The sequence below is a fragment of the Osmerus eperlanus genome, chromosome 7 (genome assembly GCF_963692335.1).
Source record: "Osmerus eperlanus chromosome 7, fOsmEpe2.1, whole genome shotgun sequence".
NCBI classification, from domain to species: Eukaryota; Metazoa; Chordata; class Actinopteri; order Osmeriformes; family Osmeridae; genus Osmerus; species Osmerus eperlanus.
In genome coordinates this window covers 22,502,771-22,517,705 of record NC_085024.1, presented here as the reverse complement: position 1 = coordinate 22,517,705, position 14,935 = coordinate 22,502,771, and the positions used below count along the sequence as shown (strand labels likewise).

Genomic DNA, 14,935 nt, shown 5'->3' with positions numbered 1-14,935 from the left:
AGCTATTATGTGTACATTAGAACATGTGTATATTACAGTATATTGTTACATACCTGTTATCTTTCTACAGTAAAGGTTCAAATTATACCCACCACTGTAAATCAACTAAAATTAGGCTATTTATAGGCCTATTCTAAAGCCATGAATGGTTGATGTTGAGTAAAGCAATGAGTGTTTGCACATGTGAGGAGTTAGTCTAAGGCACTGATGAATTAGTGTGGCATTTTGATTGGTTGTGTTTGTAAAAGGAAATCAAGATGCTTCCTGTTAGAATGTTGTGTGTTATGTGGAGAATTGTGTGTTGTGTTTTGCAAAAAGTGTTTTATGAAATTGAAAACTGAGTCAAAAGCCCAAAATGTGCATATGGTTTTGCAGATTTGAGGTGCGGTTCTGATGTTTGAGTGTCAGGTTTCAGAAATTGTGTGAAAAGTAAGGAATTTGTGTGTAAGCATTGCTTTTACAGTTTTTTTTCAAACTTTCTTACCTAATTTTCACAATTGTTAACACATGTTTCTCAAAACTGCACACACAAAACTGAAAACCTCGCACACCCCTAACCCACAATGCTAAACCTGACACTCCCTTTGCAAGATGACTCTTTGGCATCAAATCTCTTACCTGTTCACAAAATGGAACTCGTGTTCTCATTTGGTACGCACAGCCATATTTTCAAATGACACACACATACCATTCATAACAGTACACACAACTAAGCATTTGCTGCACACTACCAAGCATTCACAGCACACTGATGTGCAAAATTGAAAACACAATTATAGAAATGGAACACACCATATACAATGGCTCTAGAGAATGAGCCATTCCTCCTTTTGTAAAATGTCTCAGTGTAGGCCTACTTTTTTCATATTCAAACATGAAACAGCACACAAATATGCAGCAAAAAAAGTTTTCTTTCGGTACACACAGTGAACAGGCTGACGGTCTGGACGTTCCTGAATGTGGCATGGTCAGCCAGGATCCTAGTTTGTATTTGTCAGAGTGTGATAGTGTTGTTCTCACAAACCATATTTACAATTTCAGTCTCCTGTTTGGCTGTGAAAGTGTGTGTTCTTCCTCCACGGTGGGGTTCTTTTTCAGTCCTGCAAAATACAAATACTGTGAGCACACTGTATTCTATTGATATGCAGTATTACAGTACACAAGGCAAATAGATTTTGTACCTGTTCTCCATCCTGAAGATTTTAATGATGGCAGCAACTGTGAAGCGGCTGAGATTTGGTTGGACCCTCTGGCCAGCCTCCCTCATGCTCAAACCATGGTTGAGCACATGGTCTACCACAGTGGCCCGAATCTCATTAGAGACGACCGTTCTCCTTCTTTCTCTTTCTCCTCCTCCTTCTTCTCCTTGTCCTTCTCCTCCTCTTCCTTGTCCTCCTCATTGTCCTCCTCTTCATCTTTGTCCTCCTCCTACTCTTCCTCTTCCTTCTCTCTGTCCTCCTACTCCTCCTCCCCCTTGTCCCCTCCTCCTCCCCCTCCGCTTCCTCCTCATCCTCTCACTCTTACCCCTCTCCTTCTCTGGTTGTCAATATGTTCTAAGTTCTCCATTGTTCACCAAACAAAGCAGAGGCCCAAGGCCCTTTTTATGCTGCAGTCCTGATTGCAAATTGCTCACCAGACCTGAGTGTTTAGAGATTTGAATAGTTGTGTGTTGTAGGTTGATACTTTGAGATTTTACTTGAGAAGTGTGTACAACAACTGAACATTGTGTGTAGTGTTTTGACAACAAGGTGATGTGTAATTGACATCAGTGTGTAAACAAGGAAAGTCAGAGTCTAATGCAGATAAGTGAGTGTGAAGCAGTGCCAAATTGGGTCGAACAATTGGTACATGAAGTGAATGTTGTCAAATTTGTGCTTTCTGTGTGTTAACAATTGTTAAAAACTGTAATTCCTGCCAAAACATTTTGAAGCCCTATACTCTTACACTAATAATTGGGTGTGCTTTGCCTTCGGCAAGGGCACAACCTTTATTCTCTCACATATATATTATTATTCTTTTTATTCTTTTTGCCCCCCTAAAACTCAGTCAATATTTGGCCTACATAGACAACCTAGGTGTCAAACGTTTCATCTTGGTAGCGATTGAGTTGCTTCTATTGGGATTTACGTTCCGTTGCATGGTTTAACCCTCGTGCTGCCTTCGGGTCACATGACCCAAAGGTTCATAACGAACCATCGTTGTGTTTACCCAATTTTACCCAATACAAAAACAAATTAAAATAATTTTCTTTTAACCTTTGCAATGTGGGGGGTCTGAGACAGCCTAGCTGTTAAAAGAAAATGCTTCACTTTGTCTTTGTATGCGGTAAATTTGTCGCAATACGACGGTGGGTCACAATGACTGATGGGTCAGAATGACCCGAAGATAACACAAGGGTTAAGTGGAAATTAAGTTTTTGTGGCGAAAAGTGAAGCTAACGGTGGCTAACTTGCTAGCCACAGTCAATGACGCTACTTACGTCACTAACGTCACGAAAACTCGCGTGACTACCTCTAGCAGAACATTAGTTTAGCAGCTCGTTAACTTCTGGGAGATAGCTAAGCTAACTGCTTTACTGCAAGGCAGCTGCAGAAACACCACAAGCAAAGAGGCCAGGGTGATAAGTATTTACTAATTTTACATTGTGATATGACACACAATTGTGACGTGTAATGTACAATATAAGCTGATTTTATTAAGGAAGTACATCTACTTTCGGAAACAGTAGTCTACTATGTCACTGAAGTATTAGCATCATGACATTAGCCTCTGTTGCCCGGGCAACACATACTACAGTGGTCTATGATGCATCTGTTTTCAATCGTTAAAATAAACATTCCTTACAAATACATTTTCGTTGTAGGATTTATTATGACATTACATTACAAGTAAACGATTTGTGGGTGAAATTATAATTACCTGAGGTTTCAAACCAGTGTTGCTCACTGCAACGCTGTAGCCTACCCGAGACACTACAAAAACATCTACACAGCTGTAGGAAGTCAAACAGCGACAGAACATGTTCGGCACTCCCCTTACTTAAACCAAAAGTCTATCTAACTACTAACCTTAACTTCATTGCCACAGCCTAAACTTTGTCAATCTGTTCATGAAAATAAATAATTTCAGCCTAAACCGTACAACGGAACGTTAAATCCAATTCAACCAACGCAATCGCTACCAAGATGAACGAACACAGGAGTAGTCTAGTACTGTACCGTAGTAGTACAATTTACCGGGGCAGCTTCTCCACACAGGGCTATATCGCACTTGGCGTTGTTACTGACAATGATCGCTACCACTGAGCTTTTTATGAAAGCGATTTTCAACTAAATAAATGTCAAGCTTATTTACGTTTTTGGGTGCATATTTTCAGTTAGCAGATGGTACTGTTTGAATCGCGATTCCATCTTCTACTGCCGGTAACGTCGTAGAATAATCTTCAAAGGGGGTTCTTTATTCATGAATGAATGCAATATGAGTAGACTAAATTCCTTAAAATATCACGAGAAGGGAAAAACTTAAAAGGACGTTTAAGTCATAGAGATTAGGTCAATTTTTACACCGGTCTGCCAAATGTATTCGTTTTGATTCAACGATGAGGCTGCCTCTTGCAGGGGAAATGAGAAGACATCTATTTCATTCTACACTTCACTCGTATTTTCAGTTGTAAATGAGCAGCAAAAAAAAAAAGCTTTTAAATCTATGTAATCTTTATAAATAATAAGTATGCATTTTTATATAAAATATACAGAAATATCAGTTGTAAAAATGTCATTCAAAAACGGACCCCTGTGCAACCGACGCAAGCAAGCACACCCTACAATTTCCCCAGAATTGTACCCTCTCTAGTTATCAATTGGAGCATTCATGGAAAAAAACGAAAAAGCTACTTGAGAAAGAGGCAGACAGAAGGGTTGCATTATGCATTTGAAGGTTATACTGTCAAACTGACTGAAGAACGAAATAAGGACGTGAAAAAATGAAGATAGTGTGGCCCTTTGGCTGGTCAATTCCCATGATGCAATGCGGTAAATAGTGTTAAAGCTTTCGGGAGCTTACTTGAAACCAAGGGTATGTGAATACTGCGCAACCTGCAACAATGGCAGCCAGATCACCCAGAGTCCCATAAATGTAATATTTTCGGCTGAAATAATTGATTAAAAAATTACGACTGTCTTGTTTTGTGCTCTACAAAGTCCTGTACATATGTATTATTTGCAACCATGTTCTTAATTTAAACGTTTTTAAAATCGCTAGTTTGCTCCGCTAACGTTACATTGCTTATTTGCACAACAGTCCCGCATTTATCTGATTAGTTTTGAAAGGACTCCATGCATGTCTACATGCAATTAGCAGCGAATTTCGTTATCAGTGCATAACGCTACTTGCTTTGTAGACATCGATATACGTAACCGTAACCAAGTGGTGTCTCATTTTATAGGGCTATGTAGCCCTTACCCCTCAGTTTCGAGGGACAAGGGCCAGGGGTAAACTACGGGGTAGGGGTATGACAGAGTATTAGGATTCGGCCATGCCATTCGGCATGACGATTACATAACGATCTTTTAATAACCTATTATCAGCCACTTTTCGCAAGGAAGGCTCCATAGCTCAGTGGTTAGAGCACTGGTCTTGTAAACCAGGGGTCGCGAGTTCAATTCTCGCTGGGGCCTTGGAGAGATATCATTATTTTGATCCGCAACATGAAATCTGTAGTTACATCAATGATCAATCTAATATAGATATAGTTCAATATTGAGTATAATGGAAACAACTATATAATTGCACACAAGTAGCAAAATGAATCATTCAGACCAATGCATTTTATTAATGTGTTTCTGTTGCCAATGAATCTTGGATAGCAAGACTCTCAATAACCAGTAGTCGTATAATTAAAATCCAATAGGGATTCATCAGTCATCCAGTTGTCCCTTAATTTAGATAAGAATGTAATCTTGCTAACTCTCAATTCTTGCCACTTTCCTTTTTAACATTGGTTATTGAGTCCGTTCAGTTGAAACATCCGCCAGGGCTGTGTCGTCAGCTGTCGCCAATGTAAGGTCACTTGGTAAAAGGTCACTTGGTAATACGTTTTTCCACATTTAAATTTAGTTATCTTGTAAAACACCTGGAAAGATGTCAAGAAGGGAAGCTCAGCGTGGTGAACTGGTGGAACCTGCTGTCCTTGTTGGATGAGAGATGTCCCTTCAGTCACCTTCATATTACCAGCTGTTTTACATTATTCTTGGTCAGCTGGAGTGGTCTAGGGCAACCGTGGGGATAGTGTAGAAAATAATGTATTAGTTCTCAAGATCCATATGTAAATAAACCCATTACCTAACCCTAACCTCTGGTGGATTCTTCTCAGCTGCTTTCCAGAACTCCAAGGAGCCTCGACAAACATGCCAGCCTTCGACAGCGTTCTTAAACAAGTGTGGAACGTAGGAGCTAAGGACCTACGAACTCAGGTAAGGACCACACTTCCTGTACAAATCACTTCTCCGTCCAATAGCAGCACAGCCTCTCTCTCCTTTTCAGAGCAGCCCACCACATAAACATCACACCTGCACACATCACAGTCACACACACACACATCACACTCACCAGGACGATCATGAGGAAATGGCACACAACATCACAGTAAACAACAGGTACTTCACAGTTTGAGTGGAGAGGTTAGGGTTAGAGAGTGTGCAATCACAACTGCTTTTACAATGTAACTGTCGCAATAAATGACCTAACAGTACTTACTCTGTGCCAATGTGCAAAGTACCCCCGTCAGAATCAAATACATCCTATACCGGTTTATGATAACTGTATCTGACATACTATTGTAGGCTGGAAGCTACCCTGCCACCAGCCCAATTAACCCTTGTGCTGCCTTCGGGTCACATGACCCAAAGGTTCATAACGAACCATCGTTGTGTTTACCCAATTTTACCCAATACAAAAACAAATTAAAATAATTTTCTTTTAACCTTTGCAATGTGGGGGGTCTGAGACAGCCTAGCTGTTAAAAGAAAATGCTTCACTTTGTCTTTGTATGCGGTAAATTTGTCGCAATACGACGGTGGGTCACAATGACTGATGGGTCAGAATGACCCGAAGATAACACAAGGGTTAAGCTAAAAACTTGAGTTGCTTGAAAAGTTTCATGTTTTTCATGACAATGAAGTTTCAGTGGTTCACACCTCATGGTGTGACCTAATTTTTAATGCTGGTTGGTTGTTTCTGGTAACTGTTAATGGTGGGGTGTAATAGGGAACGTAGACCATTGTTATCTCCTTTTGGGTCTTCTTTATTCTAGGAATGCAGAAGATACACTGCCTCTCTATGTAATACCTTGTGACATGGGTGTGGTTTTGTATTTAGTTATACAATTCTGTTAATAGATAGCCCAAGCAGGTTGGGCTCCATAGCTCAGTGGTTAGAGCACTGGTCTTGTAAACCAGGGGTCGCGAGTTCAATTCTCGCTGGGGCCTGTCACTCATTTTTGTGTTAGTAGATCTATGCCAGTTGGCCAGTGACATATGTTGATTCCCATCAAGTTTAATGTCAACTGTTAAACCCAGCAAACATATGTGTCGCGATGATTTCTCTTGGACAAGATTTTATTCAACTAAATAATGTGTATGATCCAACAGGACATGAGGCATTTAAACACTGGGAATGCTGAATACATGAAACATGACAACTGCATGTTGCACGCTACACAAGGGTCGTTCAAAAATTCAAACAAATCAGTTCCAAATGATATCTTCTCATGCGTCAGATGGGGAATGTACAAGTCTTACTATGATGCCTGGAAGGCTCTCATGCGTCAGATGGGGAATGTACAAGTCTTACTATGATGCCTGGAAGGCTCTCATGCGTCAGATGGGGAATGTACAAGTCTTACTATGATGCCTGGAAGGCTCTTTGTATTGACAAAGGCACTCCATGAGTCCATGCTGTCAAACACAGTTTATCTACGTCTCCCTCTTCTCAGAATACCATCACAACGAGAAACGGTCCTTGAGCACTGATGAAGTGCCAGGCCTTTGGATTGGAGGTGGATGAGCTGGTCCCAGATCAGGTCGTAGCGAGAGTTGTCAGGGCACAACGCAGGTGGCCTTTCGGAGCGCCAGGTAGCCAGTGACCACGTCAGTAGGGAGCAGGCGGATGTAGGAGAACTCCTCAGAGGATGTGAACCGCAGCTTGGTCTGAGGGTCTGTGTAGTTAGCCTGCAGAAACATACAGGTCAAAACAGCTCTGTTGTTCTATCAACCTATATAATTAACAATATAAGGTCATGGCCCAACGTGTTTACGGTTAGGTGTAGTTAGGGTTAGGTGTAGTTACTAACAGGGAGTCCAGAGATGTCTGAGTATTTCTTGGCTGGTTTGAAGGAAGGAGGAGCATCAATGCTGTAGTCTGTGAAAACATTAGTGGATCAAAACCAGACAGTTAGCTTTGGACAAGGCGCACACATTAAAGAGGGTGAGAGACTCACAGTTGGGATCATTCATATTCCAGGGTAACGTCCGTTCCACAGCCAGGATTTGTTTTAGATTTTTCCATGTTCGGTTCTTTTTCCCTGCTGCTGCACCGCCAATCCCTGAATGCTGCAGAACAAAGTAGGTGATCGGAATAAGACTTCACGTATTGGATCTAACCTTACTTATTACACTTGTTAACATTAAAATGTCTTTAAAAATGTTGTTCCTTTTACCGTAAAATTGGGATCTTTAAAAGTTAGGGGAATGGTAACGGGCTCCGTGGTGGTCGGTACAGTCACGTCTACCGCACTCGGTGCTTTCCCCTCGGATTGTGCCTCCATTGCTACAATCTAGGATTTAAAACATTTTTAATTACGACTCGAGGAAACGTCAGTTGTTAATCTTAAACTGAACGATATACCTGTGTCTTGAAACAAAAAATATATTTGAACGTAAAATGTAATTACTGTAAATATATAATACAATCTGTAGATATCCATCAGCCTTGTTATCGTTCACCTCCTCTGTAGCCTCCTTCACCTCAAGGGTTAGACGTGTGTAAAGTTTACATAACTACAAGCTAGCTCGAACAATCGTGCATTGTTTAGACATTTGTAGATAGCTTCACCTGGAAGTACCTGTGCTTGTGCTGGAGTTGTAACATGTGGTGCTTTTCTTTTTTTGCTGTTGTTGCCACTGGCCTGCGTTGCTGGGGAGGTTGCAGGACTGGTTGGCCGTTTCTTCCCTCGGAACGTTACGGGACTAGCAGCAACCACACTCTGGGCTCGAGCTGCTGGTGTGGTCGTTGCAGTTACTGCCCCGGCTCTGCTCACTGTAGGAACAGTGTGCTGCGAAGCCATGTCTGTGTAAATGGGTTAAATTGGGCGTTTAAGATGTGATCCGTAAGCAAAAAACTGTTAACCAGGTTATGGCCAACACACGTTGCCCAATAGCGGTATCAAACTGGTAAATATACGTTTGACCCGGAAATTGAATAGATGAACGCCTACAATGTGGCGTCATCTCCCGCTGACAAAATTAGAACGATAGATTATTCTTTAAAATATTAGAGGAGATAATATTACTGTACATGTCCCCCAAAAAACTGTTAAGGAACAAGATACTAAACAATAATTTTGTATGGAGAAATAGCTCATAAAAAATCTAAATAAAAAAGAAACTCAAGATCAGGAAGGTATAAATGTTCTTCATTTGAATAGTCTACTTCTAATATTGTTTTTGAAACCAGATGGATAAAAAAAGGTAAGTATAGAATTTGGAATATCAGCACAAACTTGGCTATTGATAAGGTTGGAGTTACTGAATTACTATTGAAATGCAATTTTGCTTTGCTTTGCAATTCTGATTTCCAAAAGCACCCATTGCTATCCTGGTGAGATAGCATACTTATTCTGCTCATAAGTGTCTAATTTTGAACACTTGAATTGATAAGATTTTTTTTTTTTAATTATGGGTGGACAATGGAATTTTGTTGGTAAAGCAGTTATTCTATGAGAGTGGACAGGTGTTTGGGTAACACAGATATTTTAAACAAATATGGGATACCAGTGACAATAAAATAACATGCTGTTGGTTAGGGTTAGGCTGTTGTGTTTGATGCTTTACCTGCTGAGAAGTTCCAGTGTTCGTTGGAAACATTGTTTTGCTGGATGAAAGATGGAGTCAAGATAATTGACAAATAAAAGGTAGTGTGACATAAATGTTTAGTTTTTCTAGATAAAAGGGGGTGTTTTCTAGATAAAAGCTAAATGATCACAGGCTGTGTGAACAGCATTGAGTATAGGAAAAAGTGCCTGCAGTATTCTCCCTGGAACAGGGAGTGTATCTGTAAATATACTTTGAGCCTTGTTCAACAGAGAAGAACAAAGTGAATGAGCAAACAGTGATGCACTGGAATGTGAAAGAGCAGTTTTGAAGAGGGAACGTCCTATGGTTTTGTGTTTGCGTATTTAATAAGAGTGTGTAGTTTGTCCATGTAGCCGGTGCGTATCGGTGAAACTCACTCCTCAGGTATGTAACAGGCCACCCGCGTCAGCAAATTGCTAGCTTTTTGTTGGCGTAGTTGGTAGTGGTGGCGCTTGGGAAGCCAGAGGTGATAAGTTCGAACCCAGTGCGGGACGATTTGCCCGATACCTCTGATGGAGCTTGCAAGACCACGTCTGTTACATCCACAGTAAATGTAACTGCATAGATCCAGTGAGAGTAGGACCATGCAGCACATACCTCAAGGCTGAGCACACATTTATCAGAACACTAAAGTAAACATCTAACCTGCTATCAAGGGCTGGTGTTGTAATACCCTTTTAAAGAACGGAGGGCCAGATAATCTTCCATAGATGATTGGTGTTGATAAAGATTAGAGAACCACCCAGTGCCCAAGGAGATACATGCGTACACTGTAATTATACAAACTATCAACTTTTCACAAACAGCCTGCAAGCAAAAGCCTCCAGCACATCAGTTCACTCCAGAACTCCTGGGAGAAGCCTGTCTTTTACACAGCACACAGAGGCCTGTCATTTATACAGCACACAGAGGCCTGTCATTTACATAGCACACAGAGGCCTGTCTTTTACATAGCACACAGAGGCCTGTCTTTTACATAGCACACAGAGGCCTGTCATTTATACAGCACACAGAGGCCTGTCATTTACACAGCACACAGAGGCCTGTCTTTTACATAGCACACAGAGGCCTCTCATTTACATAGCACACAGTAGAGACCTGTCATTTACACAGCACACAGTAGAGGCCTGTCATTTACACAGCACACAGTAGAGACCTGTCATTTACACAGCACACAGTAGAGGCCTGTCATTTACACAGCACACAGTAGAGGCCTGTCATTTACACAGCACACAGTAGAGGCCTGTCCATTACGTGTTTTTTTGTCCTGTCGAGCTCTGTTTTGGAACTGGAGTGAACGTGTGGGGATGTTTACCGGGGAAACTGCTGATTCAGAGGAGGGCCTCTCCTGACGTCTCATCCATATTTCAGCAGCCGGCTGCTGCCACGAGTTCCACATAAATAAAGTCTGACTGTTGCAGCTCAATTGCAAGCAGGTATTAATGTTTTATGAGCGGAGTTCAACTGTGTGCTGTAACTGTGAGGTATTACACCTCAGCAGTCTTTATAAACACATCACCTGTCACACTACAAACGGGAACAACACAATTGTATATTTTGTTTTAAAATAATCATCCTGTTGAAGCATCATCCACATGCTGGGAATATCCACAGCCCAGGGTTCTCTTGGCCCAAGACCCCTACTCCCGCTTCCCACACGTGTCACCTGTGCTGCCCACACGTGTGTCACTTGTGCTAAATGGTTTTTGTTTTGATCATATGTATAAGAGGGATGTGCCACACAGCATATATGCAGTCATTTTCCCCAAAGGTTGTAATTGACGTTTTGATGATATAACAGATAGGGTTTAGTGTTCTGCTGTAGTCAGTCCCTCTGGAGAGTGCCTCCCATCCAGAAGTCTGACATATTGACATATTGAGTGTCAGGGTGGCATCGACTGGCATCAGATGTGTGTGAAACACATAATGGATGTGTATGTGTGTGTTTTGGATGCTGTTGTGTGTGGTGTGATTTTATATCAGATAGTGTGAATTATTGTGTATGACACTATAGTTGTGTAAGTGTAAGAGACAGAGACATCATTATTGTGTGTGTGTGTATGTCCTTGCCCTGGGAGTATAGAGCAGGCTCAGAAGATCATATTTCACACTTAACTCTGCCTTTAACCCATATCAGTAGTGTGCTCTGAGGAAGACACATCTGGCCTACACAGAGCTGTACACTGCATCGGGGAGGGTATGACAAGTCGTAGAAATTTGTTCACACATTTAAAAAAAACTAGAATTGTATGGTTTGAAAGACTGAAAATCTGTTATTAATTCTCAACCTACATTTCATTAAGGCAATTCTGTGACACAGGGCTCTCAAGTGTCACGCATTGAGCGTGACAGTGACTCATTTCGGTCTTTTGTCACGCCCTTCCGCCACACATTGTATTTCTCACGCAGAAAAAAAATATTTATAATATATTTAATATGCCGCAGCACCCAACCAAAATTCCTCTGACCGCGCCGCTCTCACTATGGAACCGGCAGGAATCAAGCGCATCTCCCCAGGAGTTCTTAGTCGAGCCTGCCACTTATCAGCCAATCAAAAAAAAGAAAGGGTCTATACAATAGCCAATCGGAAAATAGCACTATTGTATCTGGGTAAGATTTAATGCAACAACCAATGGAAAAAAAGCATATCCTCTAATTTTTCGTGATTCTGCTACGTCTTCTGAAAGTTTTGTTCACCTACAAAGCAAACCACTGGAGCTCGAGCATCACTTTGAGCACAGTCATGATCTCCTGTTTTACTGTTACAACATATTCACAACTTGTTTGACACAATCAATGACAACTTGACTGCTGTTAGAAAATGTTTACCAGATAATTAACATCAGTTTTTCATAACCAACAGTGTCTTAACCAACAGTTTTACAGCCTGTTCACTGACAACACCTGCTCAGAACAAGTAGTTCATAGATGTAGCCGGTGTGTATCGGTGAAACTCACTCCTCAGGTATGTAATAGGCCACCTGCATCAATAGATTTCTAGCTTTTCGTTGGCGTAGTTGGTAGTGGTGGCGCTTAGGATGTCAGAAGTGGCTGGTTCGAACCCAGTGCGGGACGAACATAGGCCCGATACCTCTGACGGAGCTTGCAATACCTCATCTGTTATATATAATTGGCCTAGTATTATTTTCGTTATCACACGATGCCTGACATATTGTCACATTATAAACATCTATTTCCAAATAGGCGTTATCATTTTATTAGCACTAAATACATTTAATTGTTTTGCATAGTCGATGTTATAGGTCACTTTTAAAATAATGTCATATTTTATAATTATATCCTGGCCATGGATGCATTAATCATTGCTGCCTTTCAAAGATATCAGGTAAAAAGCAATTAATTAATATATTAATTTTGACCCCCAACGGGGGGGGGGGGGGGGGGGGGGGAGAATGTCACTCTTGCCTGTCTTCAAACTTGAGAGCCCTGGTGACATGATGAGAGAGCGTACAGACAGATAGTTGACCAGGTAAAAATGAAGTCAAAATAATGAAGATTATCATCGGTGTAGTCGTACATCCTCACACGAACATCACATAAATCATGCTTAGCGAAAATTTGAATATATTTGATATGGTCGTTATGGCTAGAACCCTATGGATCAAAGAGACTATGCAGGTCTTCTGTATTTCTTCCGGGTTGGGTCTGCAGAGGGAGGGTAGTATGGGATGTGGCTCTGATCTCAACCGACAGCAGTCAACGCTCGCGCAGCCCCGACCGTCGTAAACGGCCGCACGGAGATCTCTTCTACCAAACAGCGCGGCACGGAATATCTCCTTGGCGACGGATAGGGACAGTAAAATATATTTTAAATGGACGCCATCTCGTATGACATATTTTGACCCAGTTACGCTGTCCCCTTCGCTGTCTCTCACTGTGGAAAATCATCACTCTTCTCGGATTAATTTTTGAGGTACGGTATCAGTTGTCTCTTGATCTCAGAACAGAAAAGCTTCGATTGGAGGACCACTTCATACCATAGTACGTAGCTAGCTAGTCTAGCTAGATCACGACAATACGTTTCATCGCGACCAGCAGACACATTGGTTAGTGTCACTGCTTTTGCTGGTAAATCGAGTTCCAGTTTTCTTCGTTGCAATACTGTCTGTACAGTACTGAAGAAGGTTTGGTTCGCTGCTGTTGGCAGAGAGGGCGACAACAGCTACATTTTGTGACGTTGTAGCACCGTTATAGCTTGTTGGCTAGCTAACGGTATTACCGTACATCTAACGACGTTAGTGAAATGTACACTGGTACCGTTTGCTGCCAACATTACTGGGCCACTTATTCTGCAAACAACGTCATCCTACACGGGCACGACAACAGCGGGATCATCTATCTTTCGAACTAGCTTTTGGTCCTTAATAAGGAAGCTTAGCTAGTTGTTACTTAAATCATCAGCAAATCTATGGGAATTTATACAAGCCTACTTCGTCAACTCTAAAATGAGTTGGCTTGAGGAACCTAATAGTCATCACAAAGTCTGTGTACTAGTAGCGAATGCTGTCGACGTGGTCGCGAAGCAGATACATTGCTTGAATTCAAGCTGTCTTGAGCTACGAGTTACTGTCCTTATAGGTCTCGAAACACAGACATATGCTTCTCCAGAAATGCAGTTTCATAAGCCAAGTGACGTGAACTTAAAGAATTCAATGGCAATAACTTTAATGTTGCACCTAAACTTTCTGTTCCAATGACATTTTTGTCTGGAGCTTGTCAAATAGGGTGGGTGTAAATGTTGGATCTGTCTGGCATCCGTCACCACCCTGTATGTTAGCCTTGGTACTATCATCGACTAGCATCGTACAAGTCACCGCAGTGAAGGTGTTTTGATTAAGGCGTGTGTCTCTTTGGCCTCTGGAACATATTTCACTCATAGCAGTTGTATACATAGTAAAATAGTTGGTCTGGCTGTTTGAGCCATATCCATAACTATAACATGCATCACCACTCCAGGTCTTTCTCCCTTACCAGCCAGGGTTGATTACATCTGATGGAACTCAGTCCTTAAGGGACGTTTTACAGCACCTTTTTGATCAATGTGAAACCAGAGTGTGTGTGAGGGTAGATTGTGTCTGCTAGCTTGCAGCACATGTGTGTGTACGCTTGCGGTGCACATGCAATGTAGTCATTTTGCTGTAATCACATATTTATCAGATACGATTATTTGCTTAAAATAGATGCAAGGAAATCACACAGGTTACTCCTATAGAACTGATGAAGATGTAGGAATGTCATAGGAGAAAATTAAATGAATCTATCATGTTTCTCTTGGGGAGAGAAAGGAGGGTGGGGTATTATTATTCCTCTGTGCCTGTGTGTGTGGCCTCTGGCTCAGATACTAGGATAACATGTGCATCAGTGGATCTGGAGGGAAGCTATCCAGTGCTATCTGTACTGTCAGGCCCTGATACACACAGCTGCAGTATGGCCAGAGGGCACAGATAGCTCTGAAGACATCCAGCAGTCTGCTGTACAGCGCAGTGTGCTGTACAGAGCAGTGTGCTGTACAGCGCAGTCTGCTGTACAGATCAGTCTGTCTGCTGTACAGAGCAGTGTGCTGTTCAGAGCAGTGTGCTGTACAGCGCAGTCTGCTGTACAGCGCAGTCTGCTGTACAGAGCAGTCTGTCTGCTGTACAGAGCAGTGTGCTGTTCAGAGCAGTGTGCTGTACAGCGCAGTGTGCTGTACAGAGCAGTCTGTTGTACAGCGCAGTGTGCTGTACAGAGCAGTGTGCTGTACAGAGCAGTCTGTCTGCTGTACAGAGCAGTCTGTTGTACAGAGCAGT

At 41.8% G+C, this 14,935-nt stretch overlaps 2 protein-coding genes and 2 non-coding genes across 4 annotated transcripts in view; 3 read left to right on the top strand and 1 right to left on the bottom strand.

Moving 5' to 3' along the window:
- Positions 1 to 4,603: 4,603 nt before the first annotated feature.
- trnat-ugu (transfer RNA threonine (anticodon UGU)) lies at positions 4,604 to 4,676 on the top strand. The gene has a single exon. It is a non-coding gene; the product is annotated as a tRNA-Thr (tRNA).
- Positions 4,677 to 6,412: 1,736 nt separating this feature from the next.
- Positions 6,413 to 6,485, top strand: trnat-ugu (transfer RNA threonine (anticodon UGU)). Its single transcript has one exon. It is a non-coding gene; the product is annotated as a tRNA-Thr (tRNA).
- Positions 6,486 to 6,821: 336 nt separating this feature from the next.
- ino80c (INO80 complex subunit C) lies at positions 6,822 to 8,456 on the bottom strand. Its single transcript, XM_062466379.1, has 5 exons — positions 8,120 to 8,456; positions 7,715 to 7,831; positions 7,496 to 7,607; positions 7,349 to 7,416; positions 6,822 to 7,226 (listed from the first exon to the last, which is right to left on the bottom strand). Exons 1-5 carry the CDS (start codon positions 8,339 to 8,341, stop codon positions 7,095 to 7,097), a joined length of 651 nt encoding a protein of 216 aa, XP_062322363.1. The 5' UTR covers positions 8,342 to 8,456; the 3' UTR covers positions 6,822 to 7,094.
- Positions 8,457 to 12,830: 4,374 nt separating this feature from the next.
- galnt1 (UDP-N-acetyl-alpha-D-galactosamine:polypeptide N-acetylgalactosaminyltransferase 1) overlaps positions 12,831 to 14,935 on the top strand; it is a 41,225-nt gene continuing 39,120 nt past the window's right edge. Inside the window, exon 1 of the mRNA XM_062466117.1 lies at positions 12,831 to 13,062. The gene's annotated coding sequence lies outside the window, so the exon portion shown is untranslated. The remainder of the gene's footprint in view (positions 13,063 to 14,935) is intronic.